At 43.7% G+C, this 26,572-nt stretch overlaps 11 protein-coding genes across 11 annotated transcripts; 6 read left to right on the top strand and 5 right to left on the bottom strand.

Annotated features, from left to right (window-relative positions):
- Position 1: 1 nt before the first annotated feature.
- Bcerg9 lies at positions 2–2,360 on the bottom strand. Its single transcript, XM_001560391.2, has 4 exons — positions 1,951–2,360; positions 835–1,894; positions 602–784; positions 2–553 (listed from the first exon to the last, which is right to left on the bottom strand). The coding sequence occupies exons 1-4, from the start codon at positions 2,016–2,018 to the stop codon at positions 416–418; spliced, it is 1,449 nt and encodes a 482-aa protein (XP_001560441.1). The 5' UTR covers positions 2,019–2,360; the 3' UTR covers positions 2–415.
- Positions 2,361–2,514: 154 nt separating this feature from the next.
- Positions 2,515–4,619, top strand: BCIN_06g02410 (hypothetical protein). The gene is made up of 4 exons (XM_024693393.1): positions 2,515–3,464; positions 3,518–3,739; positions 3,801–4,250; positions 4,311–4,619. The coding sequence occupies exons 1-4, from the start codon at positions 3,268–3,270 to the stop codon at positions 4,438–4,440; spliced, it is 999 nt and encodes a 332-aa protein (XP_024549179.1). The 5' UTR covers positions 2,515–3,267; the 3' UTR covers positions 4,441–4,619.
- Positions 4,620–4,764: 145 nt separating this feature from the next.
- Positions 4,765–9,219, bottom strand: Bcadp1. Its single transcript, XM_024693394.1, has 3 exons — positions 8,341–9,219; positions 8,179–8,291; positions 4,765–8,125 (listed from the first exon to the last, which is right to left on the bottom strand). The coding sequence occupies exons 1-3, from the start codon at positions 8,484–8,486 to the stop codon at positions 5,133–5,135; spliced, it is 3,252 nt and encodes a 1,083-aa protein (XP_024549180.1). The 5' UTR covers positions 8,487–9,219; the 3' UTR covers positions 4,765–5,132.
- Positions 9,220–9,231: 12 nt separating this feature from the next.
- Positions 9,232–10,780, top strand: BCIN_06g02430 (hypothetical protein). The gene is made up of 2 exons (XM_001560394.2): positions 9,232–9,535; positions 9,593–10,780. Exons 1-2 carry the CDS (start codon positions 9,503–9,505, stop codon positions 10,748–10,750), a joined length of 1,191 nt encoding a protein of 396 aa, XP_001560444.1. The 5' UTR covers positions 9,232–9,502; the 3' UTR covers positions 10,751–10,780.
- A 405-nt stretch (positions 10,781–11,185) lies between these two features.
- BCIN_06g02440 (hypothetical protein) lies at positions 11,186–12,300 on the bottom strand. Its single transcript, XM_001560395.2, has one exon. It carries the CDS (start codon positions 12,014–12,016, stop codon positions 11,510–11,512), a length of 507 nt encoding a protein of 168 aa, XP_001560445.1. The 5' UTR covers positions 12,017–12,300; the 3' UTR covers positions 11,186–11,509.
- A 798-nt stretch (positions 12,301–13,098) lies between these two features.
- On the bottom strand, positions 13,099–15,000 carry BCIN_06g02450 (hypothetical protein). The gene has a single exon (XM_001560396.2). It carries the CDS (start codon positions 14,947–14,949, stop codon positions 13,192–13,194), a length of 1,758 nt encoding a protein of 585 aa, XP_001560446.2. The 5' UTR covers positions 14,950–15,000; the 3' UTR covers positions 13,099–13,191.
- An 823-nt stretch (positions 15,001–15,823) lies between these two features.
- On the top strand, positions 15,824–17,500 carry Bcgst4. Its single transcript, XM_024693395.1, has 9 exons — positions 15,824–16,053; positions 16,108–16,195; positions 16,248–16,319; positions 16,371–16,543; positions 16,593–16,601; positions 16,732–16,783; positions 16,843–16,989; positions 17,044–17,138; positions 17,184–17,500. The coding sequence occupies exons 1-9, from the start codon at positions 16,000–16,002 to the stop codon at positions 17,229–17,231; spliced, it is 738 nt and encodes a 245-aa protein (XP_024549181.1). The 5' UTR covers positions 15,824–15,999; the 3' UTR covers positions 17,232–17,500.
- Positions 17,501–18,079: 579 nt separating this feature from the next.
- On the top strand, positions 18,080–19,937 carry BCIN_06g02470 (hypothetical protein). The gene is made up of 3 exons (XM_024693396.1): positions 18,080–18,551; positions 18,612–19,210; positions 19,305–19,937. The coding sequence occupies exons 1-3, from the start codon at positions 18,459–18,461 to the stop codon at positions 19,690–19,692; spliced, it is 1,080 nt and encodes a 359-aa protein (XP_024549182.1). The 5' UTR covers positions 18,080–18,458; the 3' UTR covers positions 19,693–19,937.
- Positions 19,938–21,674: 1,737 nt separating this feature from the next.
- BCIN_06g02480 (hypothetical protein) lies at positions 21,675–22,461 on the bottom strand. Its single transcript, XM_001560401.2, has one exon. The coding sequence runs from the start codon at positions 22,411–22,413 to the stop codon at positions 21,745–21,747; it is 669 nt and encodes a 222-aa protein (XP_001560451.2). The 5' UTR covers positions 22,414–22,461; the 3' UTR covers positions 21,675–21,744.
- A 55-nt stretch (positions 22,462–22,516) lies between these two features.
- BCIN_06g02490 (hypothetical protein) lies at positions 22,517–23,691 on the top strand. Its single transcript, XM_001560402.2, has 3 exons — positions 22,517–22,756; positions 22,820–22,949; positions 23,008–23,691. Exons 1-3 carry the CDS (start codon positions 22,739–22,741, stop codon positions 23,055–23,057), a joined length of 198 nt encoding a protein of 65 aa, XP_001560452.1. The 5' UTR covers positions 22,517–22,738; the 3' UTR covers positions 23,058–23,691.
- A 348-nt stretch (positions 23,692–24,039) lies between these two features.
- On the top strand, positions 24,040–26,379 carry BCIN_06g02500 (hypothetical protein). Its single transcript, XM_001560403.2, has 5 exons — positions 24,040–25,023; positions 25,077–25,180; positions 25,233–25,287; positions 25,337–26,040; positions 26,116–26,379. Exons 1-5 carry the CDS (start codon positions 24,467–24,469, stop codon positions 26,187–26,189), a joined length of 1,494 nt encoding a protein of 497 aa, XP_001560453.1. The 5' UTR covers positions 24,040–24,466; the 3' UTR covers positions 26,190–26,379.
- The last annotated feature ends 193 nt before the right edge of the window (positions 26,380–26,572 follow it).

Genomic DNA, 26,572 nt, shown 5'->3' on the forward strand with positions numbered 1-26,572 from the left:
ATGTTCGTACCTGTTAAAATTGTTGAATTAAATTGGCTACTTGACAAAACTAGACAGAATAGATGAAAAGAAATAAAACATGATAGTAAGCACCACAGCGAGATTCCTTCCCCCAGGGAGTGGACGATCTCATTCTTATTGTTTTTGTTGTATTGCTCGTCTGAAGCTTCCACACGACAGTTCAGAGTTATTGAACATTCCACAGCGGTAGAAACCCCATTTTTTATATCAAATTACACATTAACGCTCAGAAAATTCGAAAAGAATAGATGAAATAGTCGTTAATACACATCCCATTATTTCCATCAGCATCGTGACCCAAAGTTATGGTACATCAATTAACGAATCTCGGGTACAATGAAAGAGTAGAAGTTTTATATGAGTTAAAAAGAGGTATCGCAAAAGAAGTAAAGAATTAGAGTTCCGCATGATCAAATGCAGGTGCAGTGTTTTGCACTTCTGGAATACCTTGATCTTTAGGTGCGTAGTTTCCTTTTCTGATTTCGTTCAAAGCGACGTCGAATCGAGCTCCTGCAAGCCATGCTGCTCCAATCTGGATAGTGTTAGTGAAACTTTCATCGATCTAGGGGAAGAGACATACCATAAGTCCAGAGACGAATATTAGGGTTCCGAATACTGCCAACATGAGGTAGAAGACATCTTTCTTGGCCTCTGCTTCCTCGGCTGCTGATTTCTTTTGTGCTGCAGATGTTTCACCAGCTTGTTGTAAAGCGATCGCCTGAGGATTTTGGGTTGGGAATATAGATTCAATGAATTGTTCGATCTAAAGGAAGTTAATCTTGGATGTTTGCACAGTAGAAGCGAGACACATACCTTGCCGCATGCAATGCTAATCTTGAGGAAGTTAGGGTCCTTAGGCGAGTTCTTTTTATTTATCTTTCTTGCATATCTCTGGAAGATATCACAAACAGTACGCAAATTCTGTGAGGACTCCATCATCAATTGGCAAGCATCACCCTTTGTGATCTTGACATTCTTCTCAAAAATAGCAGGATTCTGGAAAACAAGCTCTAAGGTTGCGATTGCCATGGCTTGTGGGATAGCAACAAAATTGAAGACACTCTGGTCTTTAATGCCTGCCATGTAGAACAAGCATTCATCGGCATGGCGGAGAGAATTCAAGACCATTTCTGAACTGCAATTCAAAGCGATTTGTCTATTTTTGGGGTCAAAAAGGTCGTCAAACTTGTCGACATGCTTCGACCAGATCTCCTTGGGCCAGAAACGTCTCTTGTCATCAAAATCCTCCCGAATATCGCGGATGATGTTTGTCTTTTGAAGGAATTGGCCCATGGATTCGGACAATTCTGGCTTGCCAAGCAACGCTGGGTTTGCAAACTTGGCCTCGATGAACAATCTTGTCAAACCATCTCCTACGAGACCGGCTACATAATGACAGTATAATTCGTAATCTTTGATAGTGTTAACACCATTGATGTTGTGCTCTGCATTGTTCGCATAATCGGCCATTCCATTACCCATCTTTTTGGTAATATCCTTGATAATGACTTGATATGCTGGTTTGCACTTCTTGAATTCAGTGATGACACAGTCAAAGTGAACCAAGAGTTCTCGATCCTTTTCATTTGGCCCGTTCTCGTTGAATGACCATCCATCCTCCTCAATAATGCTGTCAAAAGCTCTTAACAAGGGTTCTTTCTTCCCTAATGGGATGGTCATATCATCTTCAATAGTATCCAATCCTCGAAGAACCAGATAGAAAAGGGCGACTGGCACAAGCAATTCTGGGTTCAATTCTTGGATAACCGAACTAAAACTTCGACTGGTCAACTCGAGGTATTTGAAGCAATCCTTGAGGGATTGAGGCTCCTTGGATGGATCTCTGGTGTGAACTGGGTCGTGCCATAGCTTCCTAGTTCATGTGTTAGTGATGGCAGATGAGGAGATGGGTGTATTGGGAATATATACCATTGTAAGATTGCTCTCAGCTGATTTGGGTGGACAGAAAAGTGAAGGAGATTCTTGACGAGACCCATGATGAACGAAGTGGAGATGATTTGACAAATGGTTTATCAAAGTTTCTGAATACGTGGGATACGTGCAAGAGTTGAATTAAAGTTGTTGTGGATTATCGTTTCTCTATGCTATGGAGTTGAGTTGATGTGCTCGACTGTATGTGGAAATGTGAACGGCCGCGGTAGTCAATTGTTGATCCGAGTCCGTCTATTGAAATTAGAATTGAATGACTGTGTCTTGAGAACGCCACAAGACAGGAAGATGAAGATGAAAATCCAATTTCAGAAAGCCAATAACAGATAAAAACTGGGTGAAATGGGTGAAATGGGTGAGCTTGATGAATTTGGTGAAATGTATCTGCCAGCAAATTTCAGGATATTACTGTCACCGCCCAATCCCAATCTGTGCAGCAAAAAGAACGCTTTGGAGTTTAGGGACTAGTGACTTTTATGCTTTAGGGGGTGCATAGAAGGAAGGGGGGAGATGCAGTCGTTCCCAATACATTTCGATGCAAATGTGTGGCATCTACCTAGGTATACATATTGTACATACACTTTCTAGTATTCAATCACGGTCTACATTGCATTCTATTGCGTCGTCTTACGATGGTGATGCCGGGTGTGTTGGGGAGAAGGACAGCAAGAACGCAGTGGGACGACTTGTTGGCCTCTCTCACTTAACCGGTTTTCTACACACAATATACCCTACATCTATTTGCCCCTGACACCTGCACTCTCGAAGATCTTTTTTTTTTGATATTGAATATTGACTTCCAACCCCAGATTCTCTTTGGTTCGGTGCAATGCACATCTTGCACATCTTGCATTGCAGATCAACCAATCAAATCATGGCAAGAAACATCTCGAAAAAGGAGGCAAAGGTCAACGGACGAGGCTGAGCAATGCCAACTATCCCATCCCACTGTTCAGCCGGTATGCGATAATCTCATTGTTTGAGAACGTTGTTATGCAGCGACTCATAACGCTTGAAGATTGTCGTAACATTGCCCTCTTTCTCCAAATTCCAGGTTTCATGACTTCTTATCTTTAACTCTTACCCCCAACCTAACCGCATTCTTCATGACCATGGCACATAGTGCCTAGTTGTGAATTCTAACCTACTGCACGCCGAGCCATCGCCAACGACAATCCAACTCGATTGACTTACCATTGCAATATACATACTCGCCTCAATTTAAGGTTATCGGGATAAGGCTGGTGGATATCCTCTCAACGTCCTTCGTTCAACCGCGATTTGTGACTTTCAGCAATGGCCGACGTAGATCCCTTGGAGAAAGATGTGGAACAGGCAGAGTCGAAACCGATGATTGGGGAAGAGACACACAGCAACAGATATGAGAGCAACGAGGGGAAAAGAAAAAAGAGTCTAGCGAGTAGAATTGTCGATGTTGCTTGCATTGGTTTGAATATCATCAGTACAGTAGTTCTCGTTTTTCTCAATAAATGGTTTGTGCAAACCCTTCCTTGATCCCAAGATCTAAAATCTAATGATAACGCAGGATATTCAAAGACCCCCAGCTGCGGAACATGCAAATATCCTTTGCGATGTGGCATTTTACATGCACAACCGTTGTGTTATGTATAGCTAGTCGTTCTCCCTTCAAGCTTTTTGTTCCCATACGACTGCCATTTCTCCAAATGCTTCCACTATGCTGCTTCTTTGCCGGCTTCCTCATACTTGGAAATTTAAGTTTGGCATTCAATTCCGTGGGCTTCTACCAGTCAGTTACTTACCCTAACTTCTTCGTCCCAATATCCTACTAATTCTCCCCTTCAAACCAGACTCGCCAAAATAATGACCACACCCTGCGTTGCCCTTCTCCAATACATATTTCTCTCCAAAGGCGTCTCCGCACAAACCATCCTCGCGCTCGCCAGCGTCTGCGTAGGCGTAGGTCTAACTAATACTGGAGCATCTGGAACTACCACATTTGGCGCATCTATCGCCATTGCTGCATTTGTAGTAACCGCATTCTACCAAGTCTGGATTGGCAAGAAACTCACCGATTTCAAAGCCTCTTCTCCGCAACTTTTACTCAATCAAGCCCCGATATCTGTTTTGATTCTGGCGTTTTTGGCGCCGTTCTTCGATACAAAACCAGATGTGTCGGTGATACCGAGGGATACACTTATTGCACTGTGTTTGAGTGGACTGGCGGCTGCATTACTGAATTTGAGTCAATTCTTGATTATTGGAAGAATGTCAGCATTGACATTCAATGTTGCTTCCAAGTATGAGCACCTTTCCTGTTATCTTACCTCCAAACATCATGTGCTAACCCATTTATCCAGTGTTAAAACAATCATAATCCTTACCTACGGTTTCATGAGCGAAGGCCGAGTCCTCACCGTCAAAGACTCCATGGGCATATTACTAGCTTTGGGCGGTGCAACAGTGTATAGCCAGCTTTCACAGCGGTGAGAGAAGCATATTGTAATGTGTAACGAATCTTGAGATCATAGGTGAAATCTAGGCGTTGTTGGAGCATGAACTAGGTGTTTGGTGTGTAAAATTTAAAATCTTTGAGTTGGATAGGTAGGGACAATACGAATAATAAACACTGTTTTAAACAATGAGCCTGATGAGAATACTGAAACTTATCTGTCAAATTCGTTAGAAGCAAATATCCTACACAGGATCTATCAATACATGTCCAGGTGTATAGAATGAGCTTCTCGTAATGTATGACGTGGAGTTAAAGATTTGACCATCCACATTAAACTTCAAGTGATCACTGTATAGGAATATAAAAAGTAGATAGATTCCCAAAATGTGCATGAAGTACACATGTATACATGAGATAAATATGAAATACACTAAAGACTCAGACGTCCGTTTACAAATGGCTATATCCATTATATTGCTTCCAAATATACATCTCTAAACTCCTTACGCCTCATGCCTAAAACCCTTTAGACAATGCTAAGGTTCAAAAAATGACAACATGAAGAAAGATAACAGTGTTTACTACGCTAATTCATAATATGTATCACAACCCATTTACCATATCCATATCATACCAATCATACATTCTACATGCAGAATCTATTCTCGTTTGAACTCAATATCAACTCATCTGCAACACGTATTCATCATCCGTCCATCGGACTGATTTACCGTCTCTCTACCAACAAGAAATGCATCGCCACATATGCTAAGAAGATAAACGCACCGGCGAAAATAGCGAGATTGATTGCATCTGGCCAGAATGCCTGCGTGTTAAATCCGAAACTACTCAAGATCACCGCTCCGGGCACGGTAATGTCGAGTTTGTATTTCTGATCCACAAGTGTCAAGTATGTGACTTCGTTAACGATTAGAGATTCGAAGCCGTAGTGGAAAATTGACAAGGACTGGAGCCAAAGGGCAGATTTGGGGATGGCATCGTGGTTGAGGAGAAGACCAGCAAAGAGAAGACTAAATAACATGACAAGACTTCCGATGAGACTTGCGACGCCGTTATCTTTGAAGACAATCCCGAGGAAAAGACAGATTGCGGCCGCTGCGAGATTGAAGAGGACGAGGATGAGGAGGAATTTGAAGAAATTAGGAGCTTCAGCTACAAGTCCAGTCATAGGGTATAAGATAGAGCCCATAATGAGAGGAGGAATAATTCGGAGTGGTACGATGTCGAAGAGAACTTTGGCGAAAAAATAAGTGACGGGAGAGTAGTAGCCATTTGCTCTTTCTCTGACGAAAACCATGCGCTCGGTAGCAAAGACGTTCAGACTAGAGAGGGTACTGAAACCGAAAAGTGCTAGAATGAAGAAGAATAGTCCCAGGCGATTTTGGAATCCAGGAATATCGTCCGTCAGGCCATAAAACAAGAATCCAGACAGTACAGCCAACAAGATTGCGATTGCGTAGTGTGTCAACATCAACATCGGATTTCTGTAAAGATTGCGCCAGGTACGTTGTGAGAGAATAACAAATTGTCGAAGGTATCCAACTCTTGCATATCCTCTGCCCATCGTAGTTGTGGTTGTTGCACTGTTCTCTTGTACATGTCCATTTGTGCTGCCATTGGCATTTTGAGCGGCGGAAACGGCGTTCTTGAGGTCATCTTGGAGATCTCTGGCGATTGGCGATTGTGCATAAGAAGATACTAGAACATCCAAGTCCGAACTAGATCCAGGTGCATCGGGTGGTAAATTATCTGGATCTTCCGCAATTGATGAGTGTTGTCTCGACATCCTGAGCCAGTGCTGATTGGCCTCTGGGTCTACAGGTGCCTCATCAGGTTGGGAAGTAGGGGTCTCGACTCCACTCTTCTTACGAGTGAAAAGCTCCCGTTCTTGCCTTGCCCTTACAGAGTCACGACGTTTGCCTTTGGGTCTTAACAGAGACTCGCTTGGGCTACCAACAACAGGCTCCTCTATACTACCGCCAGAGATGCTTGCAATCGACTTCACCGCCCTAGTACTGCTTGCTCCCACGCTTGGTGTAACGCCGTGTCTGAAATCGGATGCAGTATCATCAATTGGGGTGCGAGGTGCGCCAACATGCATTGTCAAATCAACCAAGTAGTCAGCAATGTTGAATCCAGGTGGGCAGGCGTATCCAATGTGATCGAAGTATTCTTGGCAAAGATTAAACTCGCCAGAATATACCGTTCTTCCTTTTGCGAGAAGTAGCAATCTATCGAACAGAGCCACAATGTTAGATCTTGGTTGATGAATGGTAAATATGACCGTTCTTTTATAGTTTTTAGCCAGATTGACGAGACATTCGATGACGTTGAATGCATTGTATGCATCAAGACCACTAGTTGGCTCATCGAGGAACAATATACTTGGACTGGTAACCAATTCACAAGCGATTCCAACTCGACGTTTCTCGCCACCGGAAATACCACGGCCTTTACCATCCTCAGAACCAATCAAAGAATCCTTGATGTGAGAGATACCAAGCTGTCGCTCAACCTCAAAAACCCTCTGTTCCTTAGCTGATCTTCCCATATCTCTTGGCAATCTCAAAAGAGCGCTAGTCATGATCGTTTCGTGGACAGTGAGAGTAGGTAACATAGCATCTTCTTGATCAACAAAACCAATAACACTTCTGTATTCGTTATCTGTGACCTTTTCGCCATTGACGTAGAAATTTCCTTGGACAACACCTCGCTTGTTTTTACGAGCAAGAATGTCAAGAAAGGTGGTTTTACCAGCTCCAGATGCACCCATGATGGCCATGATCTCGCCAGGGTGAGCTACTCCTTGAACACCAGTCAAGATCTGCTTTCCATTTATATTGTACGAAACATTCTCGAAGTATAGGGAGGCAGGCTTGTGATCGGTCATTAGCTTGATGCTCTCGTCATCGGAATCGTCTAGATGAATAGGGCCGTATTTGAATTGCCTTCGAGACAAGTACCAAACTAGAAGAATAACTCCAACAACAAATAGGGATGCAATGGCGATGACACCTGCGATCAAGGGCGTGTTGATTCTCTTTATAGGGCGTTCGTATCCTGGAACCTCGGTTTCGTAAAGACACTCTCCGGCCTGGCAATTGATAAAAATGCTGCTGTCCCCAAACATTTGTTGAATAAGCAAATCCATCTGAGGTTCCTTGAAGGTACATTCGTTGCTACCATCCTTCTGCTCACAATTAAATGTCGCAGGACCTCTAATTTCTTGATCGAGGAAGTCAGAAATGTCAACCGATCCATTTTCACCGCAGAGCATTCGGTCCGGAACACACTTGCAAGCAATGTTTTCACATTTTGCGCTGGTCGAGTTCCGGTCATAGTCGTTTTGGGAGCCCGATGTACAAGTATCCAAGGAACAGTAAAACGACTCTCTTTCGTCGACCCAGAATTGAAAGTCGCAGGTCTCTACTTCGGCGTTGCAGGTAAAAGTAACCTGGGGCTTCTTGCCATCCAAGATATCCAGAATCTTTCTGTTTGTGACGTCGCACATCTGGTAGTTCTCCTTTACAACCTCGCCATTTTGATAACACACGCCTCCTTCTTTTTCTGGCATCAGAGCATTGCATGCCTTGTTGTTCGTACAGACATTGCAGTTGATTCCAGTCCAGCCATCTTCGCAAGCGCATGAATCTTCTGTTCGCATCGGCCGATCCTGCCCATCTGCCAAAGAACCACAAACTATCAAGAGTTAGGAGGAAAGAATTTGCGCACATGCTAATAGTTTAGCTCACCTGGCTGAAGACAGTCATCGCCACCGAATCCTGGTGGACAGGAGCATTTGCCATTGTATTGATTGCAGTCAGAATATTGCCCGCAAGTAAACGCGGGTAATAAACAATTGAAACTAGATTCCGTCAGCAAGAGATTTTGGCCTAGAAGAAGAGGCGCAGTACCAAGGAGGACAATCGTCAGGTCGGTCATCCATAAGAGATAACTGGGCTTTCATCGAGTCTATCGACGAATAGTTCGTGAAAGCGTGCGCATTCCATGATAGAGACAGAGTGGCGAGGACGACGGTCCCCAGTTGCAGTCGTTTCATCGTTCGTAGAGATTTGCGAAAATCGCGATGGTTGAAAGTGGGAGCTTGCTAATGGAACCAGCTTAATGCTGCGGTGAAGCGACGACTCTCGATGCCATGTAAGTAGTGCGATCCGAATGATGCTTGGAACGGATAAATCGTAGTGAATTTCAAAGAAAGCAATTGCAGAGAAATGCCTGTGTGGTAACTCGATAAGATTTTGAATGAGAGAATAACGAAATGAAGAGGGATTAGGTAGAGGGAGAGCGCGTGGAGGTAGAGGTGGAAGTCGAGGTGGTCTCGTAGTGTCATATCATCGGAGGGAGTTCTAGCTTGTCCGTCTCCTGCCCTGCTCCGTCCTGGGCTAGCAAGAAGAATAAGCGGGGATTGGGATTGATAACACCAAACCTGGAGCAAGCAAGGCCGCAGCTCGCTGTCAGGAACGAAAAGATGGAAAGATGGAAAGATGGAAAGATAAAAAGGATACGCCGGGAGGTTGGAGAATGGATTAGAAATTACGACTGCATAGGATCGAGGGATTTTTGTTTATGTTACTTATGTGCGGTTCACATTTCAAACAGATGATGAAGATGGAACGCTTCGTGAAAATCCATCTGTCCGTCTTCCAACACCAAAAGCTCCTATCAATCCTCAGATGCACACAGCCAGACGACGATGCAGCCAAAGCTTCTCGACCGTATCAATGTGCTCCGCCAGCACAGAGTACGTACGAACTTATGTAAGGGCAAACGTCGTGGTTGTGTCTGAGCTTCACACAATTCCCAACATCCTATTGGTTCTGATCCCTCACCTCACTTCTTCCTGGGATGACCGAGGTTTAACAATCTCCACAACACCATGTCATCTACGCCTTTTATGTCTCCATATGTCGACTTACTGCTGCGATATTAGAAATTGAGGGTTGTTAAAAATACATATATAAATCAAGACTTCCATTTCAAATTCCAGCACAGCTTCTCTTAGTCTTCTCCTCTAGATAACACTCTCCCAACCATTCAAAGTATACCACCTCAAACATGGTCAAGATTGAGCCTTTCGCCGTAGAACAAGTACTACCCCTCCATTCTCCACCAAAACTGAAAGTGTCTCTAACATTCTGGTTTTAGTGGATGGACAAGTATGAGGTCACACCTGGCGTCCTCAATATTGCCGAAACATGTGCAGCTTCCATCTCCATTGATGATCTCGTAAAGTTATCCGAAGATCCAAATCTGCCGCATCCAATATCAACCTCGACCAAACTCACATATGGACATATCCGTGGATCGCCCGCTCTTCGAGAACGTCTAGCGTCTCTTTACTCTGCTAGAACTGCGTCGGCTCTATCACCAGAGGATATACTTCTCACGCGCGGTGCAATCGAGGCGAATTTCCTCACACTATACACCTTGATTGGCCCTGGAGATCATGTCGTTTGTGTACATCCAACTTATCAACAACTATACTCCGTTCCACAAAGTCTCGGCGCGGAAGTCTCGCTATGGAAATTACACAAAGGAAAGAAATTCATTCCTGATTTAGAGGAGCTGAAGCAATTAGTCAAGGATAATACCAAAATGATTATTATCAACAATCCAAACAACCCTACCGGCGCTACGATTCCCAAGTCCGTTTTACAAGGCTTGACGGAGTTTGCGAAGGAAAAGGGTATCATTATTCTAAGCGATGAAGTATATCGACCATTGTTTCACGGAATATCAGTAGCTGATGCAGAATTTCCTCCATCAATGGTATCCATGCCTTATGAGAAAATCATAGTTACTGGCTCCATGTCCAAAGCTTACTCTCTGGCTGGTATCCGCATCGGTTGGATCGCATGCAAGGACAAAGCTATCATCGAAGCTCTCGCGGAAGCTCGAGACTACACTACTATTTCTGTCTCGCAGCTGGACGATCGAGTTGCCTCTTATGCCATGAATCAATCCGTCATCCATGCACTCCTTGGTAGGAATATCAAACTTGCCAAAACAAACGTGGCACTTTTAGATGCTTTTGTCAATGAGCATAGCGAGAATCTGTCATGGGTCAAGCCAAATGGTGGCACTACAGCCTTTATCAAAGTGGAAAGTAAAAGGGAGCCGGTGGATGATGTTAAATTCTGTGTGGATGTTATCGAGAAGACGAAAGTCATGTTCTTGCCAGGTTCTAAATGTTTTGGCGAGGAATTTAAAGGCTATGTGAGAATTGGATTTGTGTGCGAGACGGAGGTCTTGAAAGAAGGTCTGCAGAAGTTGGGAGGATACATTAGGGAACACTTAAAATGATGAATAACGACTATATATCATGATGATTCAAGAATTTTTTCAGTGTGACAGAATAACGTGATAAGTGAAAACATACTTTTTCCCATTTCTTTTTTTTTAAGTGCAGTAAACTCCTCGTTAAACTGCAGTCCAGACTTCTGGACATGGTGCCCAATAACCCGGACTCGTAAATTGATGCCAGTTTTTCAAAAACAGATAGAGAATTGAAAACAGCAGAACATTCAATTTGGAATTATCATCCCTAACTATCTAGATCATTTAATCACTTCAAACCTTGAAAGCTTTGAATTGTCCGCTTACACTCTGAACGGAATCATCAAACACGCTATACGTACACGACTTATGGCTAACAAAGCCATCGAAAGCTTATGTGTACCCTTACACAGGAGTCATCTATCCCACAGACACAGAAGCAGAAGAAGAAACAGCACAAGCTCGTATCAAAATTCAAAATTCTTTCCTAATCTTTGTATTCTCCATTGGGTATAAACATATATCTAAAGCATAATCATAATCATAAGCAAGCAAACATCGCAATCCCTCCATTCCTCATGGTCATTATCATCTCTCGATCCTTCATCCTCCTCGTCGATTCCCTCCCATTAAACCAAACGCGCCCATCATTATTCGTTCATCAATCATTGTCCTCATACCCGTTCCTCTAGCTCGCATGCATCTCTCCCCAAAGACAAATACAACAAACATAGTCCTCACTCAAGTCCTCCCCCATCCTTTCACCCTCTCAACACCTAACCCGCCTCAAGAAATCTCAAGAGCCATTCCCTTCCCCGCCACACCAAGCCCATCCATCATGCCCTCCTTTCCCCCAGCAGAATAACAAATCTCTCTAAACTTAATTTCCCCCTCCCTCCCCTTCCCACCCACACATTCAAGCCCCGTGCTCGCATTCTCCCATCCCGCTCTCGCACTGCTCAACCCAATCATACTCTTCACCTGTCTCATTCCTTTGATTTGATTCAAACCACCCATGGCAATATCCATCCCGTCCATCTCAATCCCCATGTCTTCTTCAAATTCAACAGCGCTTCCGTTCAACGCCTTGCTGCCTGGAAATCCCGTGATTCCATTTCCGCTATTGACGGATGCTTCGAGTGCAGCGGCTCTCGCCATGGCTTTACTAGAATGTACACCATAGGTGTAGAGAGCGGTGAAGACGAGAGAGGTGCCGAGCATGACGTGGAGGGTGTAGAGAATGTAGAGGGTGATAGATTTAGAGCTGAGGAGGTAGGCGAGGTTGGAGAACATTTTTATTGACGTAGGATTTGTGTTTGAAGGGCTGTTTCTTGTATCCCGAGTAGTCGGTTTATGGGTGTCTTGTTGTAGAGTATGGTTGATACTCGAAGTCGAAGTCGAAGTCGAAGTTGAGGTTGATGATGAGAGTAAGAAAATGGGTGGTTGTTGATTGGGTGGAAGTTGTATGAGGAGATATTGATAACGTGAACTGATAGTAATTTATGATGGTATGGTATTTGTTTTCGTGAATATTTGGTAAGTTGTAAGTTGTAAGTTGGATGAGGTAGAGGGAAGACTGATGTTGGGTTGATTTAAATGTAATGTTTCGGAAAAGGCAAGAGCAGATAGCTTGTATCTATACTTCTTGATTTTTGAGAAACGCGCGGTACAATAAAAGAAGAAATTTTTCTTTATTAATTTTTTTCCCAGAGCATTGCTGGGCCATTATTTATTGATTGTTGTGATCTCCTTCAACCCCATATTCTGAAGTCATCGTGAAGTTACTACGATCAATAAATTTCTCCTCGCAAGGAATATGCTCGCAAATCAATTCATGCCCATAGAACCAACAAATCATTCCATAATTGTTAGGGAGTGAAACCCCTCAAGCGAGCCCAACTGCCAGCACATCCCTCGCGTGGAGGGAAAAGATACAGCCTTATTTCAGGGGTAGCCACGGTAAATGCATTCATGTCAATAATATGAGCCGCGAATATAGGGCTTAATTTTCAGCGCATAACGTACTTTTCAAAGCCGTCTAATCTTTTCGCCGAATGCACTACGTCAGTGCGGAGTCCTTCTGGAACATCTGAGAGAAGGGCATGGTGATGGGAGATCGTGAGATAGAGATGAAATCGAAAGAGGGGGGAAATAGAGTTTGATAGTAAGGCTTGAACGGCATTGATGACCTCAAACTTCGAATGTCACCCAGCCACCACAATATATCGAGTTCACGACTCAGATGCTTGGCTTTCATCGATCTATGAATGGTGGGGAGTCAATAGAGTCCGTGTATGGTAGGAGTACCATTGAATGATGGGTAGTTCATCGTATGTCTGGTGGTTGGGCATTTCATCGCTCTAGAATGGCGGGTCTGAGGGTTTCGTAAGATATTTGACCTCCTGCCATTGACTTTTACTTGATGTTCACATGAATCATTAACAGTGATTTGGAATACCTAATTACCATCAATGGATTTCGAATGTTTCCAGCTCGTATAGTCCATTTTCAGCTCCTCGAATCCCCTCTCCATACATGAAGCCATCAATATATGCCTCTCCAACAAGAATGTAGTGATTGTCAGTCTTTCTTAATATGACAGGAAATCTACAACCTGGAAGAACGCAGATCACATCATTTTTGGAGCAGTTCCATGGCCCAAGCCCAATGATTCCTGTGTCGGAAACGATGAAGCGGCGCCTGTTCATTGTCCAACAAGCGGAGATAAGAAGTGCTAATCGTTCCTTCTCGTCGAGAGTTCTCCCAGTCGTTGAGACAGGAGATAGCGGGAAGCTAAGTTGGGATGTTTGTTCCGACAGCATTGTCGCAAGGGCCTCCATTCGAATAGCGTATTCGGCGTGGTCGCTGAAGGTCCAATTGCCACAAGAGATCGTTCTGCAGAATGCTCCTTGCTCTCGTAAGGAGGGTTTTCTCCTAGAGACAACGATACTCCACCATTCTTGCAGAACTTTCAGACCCCTACTATTGTTATCTCTAGAGTTTAATTCTCTTCTGAATGGCAAGCCAGATTTCTGGACACTCCCCAAAATAACACCAGTAGTTCTCAAAACATATCCATCTTCGAGAAATTTGACATTAGCATGACTGTCACCAGAAGCCATAAATTGAGGTTTGCTATGTTGAAGTCCAATTATTGTAGGCTGGCGGCTTTGGGGAGGTCTTGTCCAGTTCGGTACCCACGAAGGAAGGCCGTCATTGACGGGCGCTGTTTGGTTTCTTTGGTTGACACATATGACATCCAGTCTTTGAGAATCCTGAATTATATGCCTCGCAGTGTGCGTATATACCCGGCGGATTGACAATGAATAATCGATTTTACCAAAGGATTCCCTTGAGTTTGATATCCCTACCAATGCATACACTTTATCCTTTGGATCTGACGATTTCTTACTCTTGTGGGAAAGCAAAAGCTCAAAAAGAGGAGAACCGACCGCATCAGGGGCCTGATCTCTTGATACTTGCAAGCTCTTTGGACCCCCGGTGGTGAGAGTTCGCACAAATGATGGTGATTTCAAGTAGATAGACAGCAGTAAGTGTTCTTCTCTTTTTAATATATCGCAGGTGTTACAAAGCTCCATCATAGGTATACTCTCGTCCCCACAAAGTACAATTGCTTCTTTAGCACAGGCAACTTCTTGAATAACCCATATCCTCCACCAATATTGCCGACGAAAAAGAGTCATCAAAGCCATCAATTGATCCTGTGTTGACGGTTCATGTAGCATTTTAATCACTTGATTCCTTGTAGCCTTGCTCATTTTTTTGGCCAGTCGGATTGCCAAAGAACTATTGTCCTTCTCGGAACCAATCCAAACAGGCACAGATTGAGCGTTCTGAAAAATGGTTCTCATCTTAGCTATCTGGTTATTTCGCTCTGGTATGTTGCTTTGGTCGATACAGATGGCATCAACCCACAGAAAGCTTTCGTCATTTTCTTTCTGGGAACGTAATCTCCTCAAAGCTCCAAGGAGATTTTTGGATGCGGAAAGACGTTTTCCGTTGACAACTATTGACTCTGAGCAAATTTTGGCCCCCCAAGTATAAGAGAGTGCTCGATAATGAGGAGCTCTGTGAAAAGCTGTGTGAATAAGCCGACAACAAACAACATCATCCTCCGACATCGAGGGAAGAATTCGTAGTAACCGAATCTCATCAAGGTCATGTTTCAGCTCCTTGTATCGAAACGGGTCAATTGGTTGATTCATTTTTATGATGCTATATTTATGTTGATGTGTAAGAATGAAAATAATCTTCCCGGGTCGATTGTGTAGCCAAGGAAATCGGTGAAAAAAGCCCGTCAACGCCGAAGAAGTACTTTTATGATACTATTGATGGATGGGCCACGCAAACAGCTCGATCAATCCTCTATCGCAATCCGAAACTAGAGACTTATTTCGCAGCCTTCGTTTGGCTGCTATCGGATCGATGCGCGACAACTTCAACATACTATAATAACCATAGCAACGGCTCACCAAGACCAAGGATGGCAGAAAGTGGGGCTTGTAGGATCCCTGGTTACCCTTATCTTAAGCTCACCGTTTTTCCACAGCTCTTCTCGGCCCTCTAGGGAAGTTCACACCTGGTTAAAAGATATATCAGCTCCCTGCGGATTTTCTATCGACCTCTTGACCCCAAGACTGTGGATGTGATACAATTGTCGGCGTGGCAAGCTTGAGAAACCCAAGACATGTCAGGCCGGCTATTGGTTGGCGACCTAGACATCTCATCGATATTCATAGTTTGGGTGAGAGCATATGAGAAATGTGTATGTGAATCCGGAAACTTCACCATACCCGCAGACGCACACGAAATGGCACATTAAAATATGAAGCAGATGTCAGAGTTTCCCTATTTTGCCGCCTCGTCCTCGCCCTTGCCCCTCATTTTCTCCCCCGGGTTATGTTCATGTTCATCTGACTGTCAAACCAAGTCGCTTGCCAATCAATTTATACACACTGCGGCGGGTAAATCATAAACATTTGTCAGGATTGGGCAACTAGTCCGGCTGTGCGACCATGATGAAGTAAACACTGGTCGCTCTGGATTAATAAAAGTCGATGACGCTGGTGAGATATCCCCGCATCATCCCCACTACTCATACTCTCAATTCACTTCACTTCACTTCACCTCACTGCATCTCTCCACTCTCCATCAAAGTTCACATTTCACATTTCACATTTCACATTTCAAATTTCAAAGACCTCGAGCCTATCTCAATTATTCAGAGTATTGTCACGGACAAGGACGATTCCAAGATGTCTTCCAGTTTCTATCTTGAAGGTACCCCAGATGAAGTCAAGAATGCGAAGGTTAGTTACGATCGGCTTGTCTGCCAAGCTATACAGCTGACTGAGATAACCAAGGGACTTCATCTTGTAACAATGTCAACGCCTAATGGCAAAAAAGTTCAGATTATGCTCGAGGAGTTGAAGGCGGCATATGGCACCGACTGTAATGAGTGCCACCTGGAATCGCGCGTATAGAGTCTTGCTAACTAATTTAGACACCCACACTCTCATCCATATCTCAACTAATGAGCAAAAGAAAGACTGGTTCTTGAAGTTGAATCCGAACGGTATGTTAAGATAGAAAGTTGTGTGGGGGTTCGATGCTTAGTATCTTGCAGGTCGAATTCCCATTTTGATTGATAACACCAAGACCCCTCCATTTCCAGTAATGGAGACCAGTGCAGAATTACTCTACCTCTTGAAGGAGTTCGATAGCAAGGATATTTTTGGATTCAAGGACGAGCTTGAGAGAAATGAGTGCCTTCAATGGATGTTCTTCTGGCATGGTAGTGTAAGATCTTCGTTACTCCGACGATATTGCCCGGCTAACAGTTTGATAGGGTGCCCCGGTAAGTGCGAGCATCGAGATGTTATCTATACTATCACCATTCTATGGAGGATTCCTCAACTCTCCACATTCTCTGGAAATTCCATCCAAAGTCATGATGTTTAAGCATTGCTAATGACTTCAATTTGTAGTACCAAGGCCAAGTGAACTACTTTTCCAAGATTGCAGGCGAGAAGAATCCAGGTCAGTAGTTATTCTTCACCTTTATGCGCAGGATTCAACTAATCCCAATGGATACACAGGAGCCATAAAGAGATTCAAGGACGAGACCCTGCGTATTTTTGGGGTGCTTGAGATTCGCTTGTCAGGAAAATATACTGGCGAGCCTCGTGATTACTTGGCTGGTAATGGGAAAGGAAAATATTCCGTTGCAGATATTGGAACTTGGCGTAAGTTGTCTCAATAGTCTGTATGGGGCCTTGTTAGTTGACAATGACTTTCAGCATGGTTGAATGCATGGGACTTCTCGGGTGCAATCACAAAGGAAGAGATGAATGCATTCCCGCACTTATTGAAGTGGATTGATAGGATTGCTAAGGTTAGTAATGCACATCTTAACGATGAATCTTGCTAACAAAATTAGCGACCCGCCGTTCAAAGTGGAACTTCTGAAAAATGGCAAAATTGGTGAAAGTAGTTGTCTAAATAATGGTGGTTAGGTCATTCACATATGGCATGCACTTGTGATAGCAGTGGTAGCTCTACGGAGTTATCAAAGTGAATTGGGAGATCTAAATGACTAATTATTATTGCTTCAACCTTCACTCGTATGTATCTATGATCTTCCATCTCAGTGCTATGGTCCAATCAAGAAATGCTTTATCGTTGGCCATTGAAAATCTGTCCCTTTAAGCTTTCGCATTCGAGTTCCCATTCTGTATGATAAATCTAACCGTCTTATCTGAGAATATACTTTCTAGATGTATTTTCTGCTTGCAAACACTCATTCATCGCCTGGCCATCTCAATAATCGAAATATTGGAGAATGTAATTCTCGACGTAAGTGATTCTGAGGCAAATGAATCAATCGGCTATGTACTTGCCCGTTTACTAAAGTTTCAACAACCTGCATAAAGTTCGGCTTCCGGCAGAGAACTTTCTTTTCTTGCAACAAGAAATGGCAAACTTCCCGTATTTCCAGCATGGAAACTTCTGTAATTCTTTTGCGTCAGTTTCTGCTTTGCGGGTTTGTTTTGACTTTATCTGCTTTCCAAAGGTGCTTTCCAAGTGAGTGTCAATGATGCTTGTTGCTCGTTGCAGTTTCTTCTTTTACCACTTCTTATGTGTGTTTGTTGTCAAACATACTACTCACTATCTTTGTCAGAATATGACACTCCAGCTATAATTTTCTCAATCAAAAATAAAGAGAGAAAGTGTTCTCTTGCAAAGTATGGTAGATCTATTCTTGTATCTAGAATTTCCCACCAACAAGAAATTACTGCTGTCTGTGGACGTGAATATAGGCTCTTTTCTTCCGCAGGTCAACTTTATGAGCAGCAACCAATAAAGTTGGTAAAAGGAGTCACTTCCAGATATTCCATTCTCAACGCAACCGCAGAAAGAATCCTTAGCTTGAACTTATAAAACGCCCCTAATTTCACTTTTGGGTAGGCACAGAAATCCCTCCTGACCCGAAATCACAGTAAAAATCAATTTGCACACATTCACCGTTTCTCCCCCCTCATTTCTCCACCTTGATTTGGACATTTAATTAGACGGATTCGCATACCAATCCATATTTATTTTAAGAAGACTCTGTACTGCCACATCTTCGTTTCCTCTCAAATTTGAACCCAATCTACCAATCTTCTTTACGGACAGAAACACATATATTCAACCCATCCACCTTTATTCGACAATGGATGCTACCACCGCTCACATACTCCCACTAGCGGAGGCCAGTCATTTTGAAGAATGGTTCAAAATAGCCATGAAGTGGAAAACGGGAAAGGTAACGAACTTATAGCTCGCCTTGTATCATAAATTTCATTAACCAGCAATTTTATTACAGAGTTACAGACGTGCATCCCCAGCCAAAGAGAAAAGGCTCGATGGGAGCAAGGGAGAACTGATGGGACTCTTAACGCCACCAGCTTCTCCCTTGAAACCAATATACTCGTCTTCCTTGGACTCCCCAGTGTCGACCCGAAAAAGCTCAATCACATCTTCCTTGGTCTTTCCTGTCTCTGAATCATCGTTGTTGGCCCCACTGTGCCTGACGCCACCCATGGTAGTTACACTGCCCGATTCCACATTAACAACTGATCCCAAGTCTTCATCATCACATGCAGTTGATCTCCCTCCTTGTTCCAAATCATCACCACCTCTACTTCTGCCTCCTTCTCCTCCTCCAGAGAAAGCGCCAACATTCGAGAACGAGTTCTACGAAGTCAAACGTTCTCCAAAGGGCGGTCTAGGCTGTTTCGCCAAAGTAAATATTGAGTCTGAAACTATGATTCATTCCGAGGAACCTTTGTTCTTATCTTCTATGGTGCAAATCTACTATCACTTTGAACAGTTGACGGCGGAACAACAAGCTGCCTATCTGAAATTGCATCATTGGCATGGTCTCGCTGCGCACAAGGTTCTTGCAATCTTTCAGACTAACCGGTATGTGTATCCGCCCCAATTACCAAAGCTATACACCGTCCAGCTTATCACGTGTGAGATGATTGCATGCATCACTGACTTTCCTCGTCTATAGTTTTCACGTACCCGGAGGCAAATCTGGAATCTTCCTCAATTCGTCTCGTTTCAATCACGCATGTCCCGGGTTCTGCAATAGCACGTATGGTTTCCGTAAAGATATTAATAAAATGGTATTCACTACCCTCAGGGACATAAGCAAGGGTCAAGAAATCACCATCTCGTATGCGAATGTGCCCACTCATTTGTATCAAAATTATGGGTTCTTTTGCGATTGTCCGGGATGTCCTCCGGGGAGTTTCGCGTCGAAAAAATGGGAGTATGAAAATGATTTGGTAAGGCAGGCGGAGAAACCAGTTGGTGATGCGGATGAGTTTGAGCAAGAACCGTACCCGGGGAATGAAGTTGAGGCGTGGGAGCTTGAGCGTGATTCGTTTGAGTGGTAGATTGGGGGTGTGAGAGGGGGAGGAGTGTGGAATGGGCAAGAAAGACTGGGTTGTTGATGGATGTCTGAAGAAGATTTATGGCAGGGGAGAAAAGCACTTTTATTCATTGCTGCTTCAGCGAAAGATATCAAGTTGTTGGATAAGTTACCGTGGGAAAGTTTGAAGATATGCACTTGACATAGCGCTGGATGTTACTGGTCTTGAGGTTACTGACGGAAGTCTGAAATCGACGTTAAACTATACCATCTACTAATTATGGGAATGTTAGGGATGGAGCAGCGCTTGGTTATCTTTTACTCACTGAAAGGTTCAATTATTTAGAACTGAGAAGTTTAGAAGACTTGCAACGATTTATGAAATGTTTGCCATTGAAGACTAAAACGATTTTCGGTGGTGGTGAAACTCGGGAAACTCTGTTGAGAACTTGAAACGTCGAAGTGAAGATTGTGAATTTCTGTTTGTTATGAATGAATATAACAGAGATGGTAGAAAGTAGAAACGGAGACTCGGATCGAATTTGATAGTCTGTACCAACTACAGACGTTCCATTCTCGGAGATTCTAGCTCCCACTAAAATTGTGCTTGTATATCTCCAAGTTCCTCTCTCAACGTGCCGCTTCTTAAGTGCGTGTATCCATATCCCCCACACCCTTCACAAATACATACAATAGATACAGAAATCAAGCTTCAATCTTCTAGTGGCAAGGAGAACAGGGCGCAAAGAAGACCCGGCATTGACATCAAGATGTACATGCGAGATGAATCTTCCCTTGAGTTCTCGTGGATTTGGGAAAATCAGAAAGGAAGATGAAGACGTGAAGAAGACCCAGAGGAAAGAAGAGAGTAAATGGTAAAGTAATGTATGTAATCTTCCATTGTCATGCATTTTGACAACTTAACTACGATTTATATCGATCCATTGCAAAGACTCGCAATCAGAATGAAAATGCAAGACTGCGTTTGGTTATCAAGTTTGGTATCTGCTGTTTTGTGAGGCTTTCTAGATTATCAAAGACAGATTTGAAGAGAATGAGAGGCTGAGGATTTGGAAGATGGAAAGCTTGCGTAGGAGATCCGAGTACATGATGATAGGAAATTAAGGAAGTGGTAAGAGTCAAGAATTTCGGACTGATCCACCAACCAATTCACACTTCACTCTCACCTCATCCTCTCCTCAACTCTCATCTCATCTCATCTCAGTTCAACTCCTTACTTACTCCATCCACATGCTCCACTTAAAACCAACGTCCCTCCTCCAAAAACATCACATTCTTCTCCACCGCATACTCCAAAACGATTCTCCGTACCATCCATCATCCATCAATACATAAATAAGAAGGAAGCCTCTCCAAAAAAGAACTTCCCCCGCCATTCCCTCCCACCCATCCATCAAACCAGCAAAAGCTTAAGAGCGCGACGCTCTTTAGCCCCAATGAACCACCATCGGATATGTTATACATTAGATAATTCATATATCCGATCGGTGTCACTGTCCGAATCGAAGCCCTGACAATGCTAAGTAGAAAGGTGGACAACATTCTCGAGAATGATGAATTCTACCGCTGCGCCATCGAGGCGTGTGGGTGCTTGTTGGGTGATCGCGTACTTGGATATATATCGGAGAGCTGGGTGTGGTCTCGCTTGTGTTTATTGCCGGCTTTGTGATGTTTTGTTGAGTTGCGGAAGTTGATATGGGTGTTTAGATCGTGGGTGGTCTCTCACGTGAACTTCTGTATGTGTTTCTTTGATCTTGTATTGTATGTTTATCTCGAGTTCAATGATGGCAGATGTAACGTGATTCAACGTCTACCTGGTAGACATCCATTTACACGTCTACTGGTTGTGAACTTACTCGCTGCATACCGCGATGACTCTCAGATCGTGTGAACGGCGAGTCCTTCATTATTGATCATATTTTCCTCGGAATCAAAAACTGCACGGAATACCTCGCACTCGCATAGTCTTCGCGTAGTTGATCCTTCTGGGTTTGATTGATGTCCATTTTAAGCATTATCTGTTCCTCTGTTCCTCTGTACACCTACTCCTCAACGTTCAAACTCCGTTTTCCACTTCTCCAATTGTCAGATGGCCCTCCGACTTGCCAGCATCCTTCCTCCGATTCTTATCCTTCGCTTTTCCCTTAATCTTCGCACTAACCGCTTCATGCTTGTTCTTCCACATCCCTCCATATCTATACGCTGGATGTTTGCCATCACCATCTACTTTCCCTCCGCTAACATCTTTCCAGCATCTACCTGTACATACGAAATGCCATTTTTTCGTGTCGTCAATTTGACATCGTATCAGTACATCGCGAGGTGTATGGCATACGGTACAGGGCTTGCTATGTGGCGACGGGGAAGTAGACGGCGAGGTTGAGTTTGTGGATGAGATCGTGCAGTCTTCGGTATTGATGCTGGAAGTATGCTTGTTAAGCGCTGCGGAATCTTGTTCTTCCATATTCGTTGCCGCATACGCGGCTTGGTGCTTCTGCATTGTTACGACCCTGATTTCATACAATGTGATCTGATGCGATATGATGTGATGTGATATGAATAGAATCCTGGCATCTTTGAACATCATGAGTTCTCCAAAAGTAGAGAGTTCGGAAGTCAATGCCGAAGCTCTCCCCATATTTGTGGCTGTAACTGTGCATGTACCGCTGCTGCTATAATAGTATGATGTGTATATTGAGGATGTTGTTGAATTATCCATGGACATAATCCTGGAGCTTGGCAAAAAGCAGCACCATCTTAGCCACACTCAGCCATGGTGAACATACGTCATCTTGACTCCAAATTATCGAGTTTAACTCATCATCCATGCGACCGGTCTTGCCAAGATTTGGAGTTTTTGTCTTTGTCGGGGGAGAGCGCAACAGTATATAATGAGGACGTTTTCATGTTCTCCGCAAATGTTAATACTCTCAATCATAACAATTGACTAACTACATCGAACATCTTCCTACATTCATCAACCAAAACATCGTCACCAACACTCGCTCACATACCAACCACTCCAACTCAATTCCAATACTAAAGACATAATGGCGGCATCATCTTCTGTAAGTGTACCTTCTCTCATCTCATGCTAGGAATTATCGGAATCCCTCTAACAAATTTCACAGGCGGATGTATTTGCATACATTGTTGCCATCTTCATCCCGCCTCTAGCTGTCTTTTTGAAGACTGCATGTGGAGTTGATTTTCTTATCAATATCTGCTTGACTATCCTTGGCTGGATCCCTGGTGTTATCCGTAAGTTCATGACCATGTCCTGTGCTATGTATGTGTTGATGTGCTGACAATCGCACAGATGCCTGGTACGTGATCTCAAAACATGACCCAGCGAAATACGCACCATAAACAGGGGCACTATAGGGGGAATGCCGGCGATGATTGGTGACGATTGGTAATGATACCTTGGAGGCGGACATATCTAGGAGCGATTGGCGTTGAGGGTCGGAGGGAATCTCATCGACAGTTCATTCTGAGACGAGGATATCCCAGGAGTACTATGTTGTTTTTATACCATTCAGGTTTAGGCGTTGTTCGAACTGGTCACTCATACCGCAATAATAAGCATGTAACCGTACACAATTCATTTTTATCTTCTCGAATCGATACCACCTCACCAACATACCGAAATGGCTGTTGTTGTGTCAATGCTTGGAAGTCTGAAAGATGCATCCAGCGCCCACCTAAGCCCTACGCAAGATCGGATAAACCGGATGGCTGCAGTCCACTAAGTTGAAACCGATTGATAATATTTGGTAATTATTCGAGGGCGGACACGCCATTATCTCTTGGACTGCTGGACTATCTGACTCGAATGCGGCCATTTACTGATAAAACTCTTGGAATGATGAAGGTCAAGAGATTAATGAGAAAAGATATGTCAAGCATAGTTATTAGGCACATGTAGTTAATCATAGCCAAGCGAAGGTCCCTTTATTTCGCCCCAAAGAACATATAAATAAATGTCATCCCCTCCGTCTTACTATTCCGCTCTCTCACCTAATCCACGTTTGAAAAAAAAAAAAGAAAAACACACCTCGTTTTAATTCTTCACACAGGAGTTCGACCAATCTGTGTACTATACTATATTGTGTTGGGTGATTTGACTCCATTTCAAGGTTTGTAAGTGATTGGAGGAGTTATTTCTCACTCTCCCATCACCTCAGCTAAATAGTAGGTTCTTCCTGCAAATACACTCGTGGTCACTGCTTTGGGGCGTCATGGTTACAGTGTAGAGCTCGGCGCACATCGCCATTTCTTCAATTGGCGTGGGAGAATGCCAGCAAATTGCTTGAGCGAGAGCAGCCCGATGGCTGAGAGAACCATTGCCGGCTCACTCGTCTCTATTTTGGCTGCTCCATGCCTCAACGGCTAAAGGCCTGGTTGTATCTTAACAGAAGTAAAATATCATCTTTTCTCCAAAGCCGGTTTGTTCAAATTGCTGTCGCCAAGCGTGTCGGCTGGGTGCTTGGCAGCTGTGGTGTCAAAAATGCCTCGAATTGTTTCTCCTCATTTTGAGGGATTATTCACGCTACAGTACAATCTTATTTTACTTCGATTTCACCGCCAGAATCCGGGTTTTTAATAGTGAATAGCGCGTCGTGTCTTTTGAGGTTTGGACCCAATTAATGTCGCAGGAACGAACGAGGAAACAATCAGCAAAAAACCATAACAACCTCTTACAGAGAACGAAAGACGGCAACGACGACCTTCAATTTCAAGTCATTATCTCTACCTTCCAAATCTAGATCTCCATCATGGCGCAAAAAGCTCAAAGACGCAAACACCATACAACCAGTAGTTCGACGGCGCCAAAGGAGGACATCGAAATGGCCACGCCACCGCGAGTCCACGGCCACGTTGCAGAGGTTTCGGTGGAAACTAGTACTGGACGTTCGACGACCGCACATCATAACTTATCGGAAACTCTGCACCACATGCTACCTACGCATAGAGTCAACCACAAGGGCTACAAAGTTACAAAGGGTATTCAGCCTGACGGAGAAAGTGGTAGACGCGGCATACACCCTTTCCATTTCTTCAAGATATGCTGGACTTCGACCAGTGATGCTTCTCGACTTGTCAACATTCTGTGGCCTGTTGTGCCTGCAGCACTCGCCGTTCGATATGCGAGGCCAGACCTCAATCTGGTGGTTTTCATCCTCAATTACATCGCCATGGTGCCCTGTGCGAATTTAATTGGCTTCGCCGGACAAGAGCTGGCGAGAAAATTACCAAAGGTGTTTGGCATATTGTTGGAAACAACACTTGGAAGTCTTGTTGAGATGATTCTTTTCATAGTCCTTCTAACAAGGTCAGGAAGTATTGTCTCATTCTATATTTACAATCACTAACCCGCTCAAATAGAGATGAATATGAGGTCATTCAAGCTGCGATTTTAGGCTCAATGCTAGCTACCTTACTATTATGTTTGGGAATGTGCTTTTTTGTTGGTGGTCTGACACGAGATGGTAGGCTCAATGTCTCGTATCCTTTGGTTTCTGTTGCTAAATCACATTTTAGAGCAGGAATTCGACGAAGCTGTTAGTGAAGTTGGAAGTGGACTGTTGTTAACGGCGTAAGAGATATTCTTATAGACAATGCGCGTATCGCTGACTTTACAACAGTGGACTTGGTCTCATCGTGCCCGCGGCATTCGCAACGGCCTTGTCATTGAAACAATCCACAGAACTGACAGCCGAAGTTATCGCAGAAAAAGTCCTCAACATTTCTCGCATCACATCCGTACTTCTTATAATTGCCTACGGTACCTACGTTTTCTTCCAGATGCGAACCCATCACGGCATCTACGATGCGATTCTAGAAGCAGACGAACTTAGGGACGAGGATCGTCATAGGGATTTGCAAAAAGACAAACTCACCTTCACTGAGTGTGTCATTGCTCTTGCAATTTCGATTGCTCTAGTGACTCTCATTGCCATCAGTTTGGTCGAACAGATTCCAACAATTGTAAAAGAACATCATATTTCTGATGCATTTATGGGCCTTATTCTTGTTCCTCTCGTTGAAAAAGCTGCCGAACATCTCTCTGCGATAGACGAGGCTTACGACAACCAGATGAACTTTGCCTTATCTCATGTTCTAGGCGCAACGATTCAAACAGCATTGTTTAATGGTCCTTTGGTTGTCATCATTTCCTGGGGGTTAAATAAGGGATTAGATCTCGACTTTGAGGTCTTTCAGATCGTTGTCCTGATCCTATCTATTCTGGTTGTAGGAAATTTCCTGCGAGACCAAAAGAGTAATTATTTAGAAGGAGCTCTGTGCGTGATTGTTTACATCATCATTGCAGTGGCGGCTTTCTTTTACCGTAAGTAAAATATTCGATCGTGGAGATCTTCGTGGTACCAAACCCATATTTCAGTCAAACTAACTTGTCGTTCAGCTAATCCGGAAGAACATGCTGTCGAAGGCGAGGCGGCTGGTGCAGCCATAGAGGCTGTTCGTCGTCTCCTTTAATGTTATACACGAAAAGATTTTGGCCAGGAGTTTTAAAATGTAAATCTGAGCCTAGCAGTATTGAGATGTCTCCGACACGTACTATTGACACCCATCATGAGTACGATTGTCAGAATGTAGAGTTTGATGTAAAATTACACATAGGTTTCACATTTTTAACGCTTTCTAGCGATCAGTCACGAATACTACATGAAGTTCGATTGTTTATCTTTTGTTCCACAACACTGCCAGAGACCCGCAAGGATTCTCATCGCTTTGCATTCCCGTCTAGTGTTAGACATGGTGACATTATGTCGCTGAGTGTGACCAAGAAGTATATACGATAGAGACGACTCATATTTAGACACCAGCTAGCAAGGAAGCAAATGTAGTCGGACCTTCGA

The sequence above is a fragment of the Botrytis cinerea genome, chromosome 6 (assembly GCF_000143535.2).
Source record: "Botrytis cinerea B05.10 chromosome 6, complete sequence".
In the NCBI taxonomy this organism is placed as follows: domain Eukaryota; kingdom Fungi; phylum Ascomycota; class Leotiomycetes; order Helotiales; family Sclerotiniaceae; genus Botrytis; species Botrytis cinerea.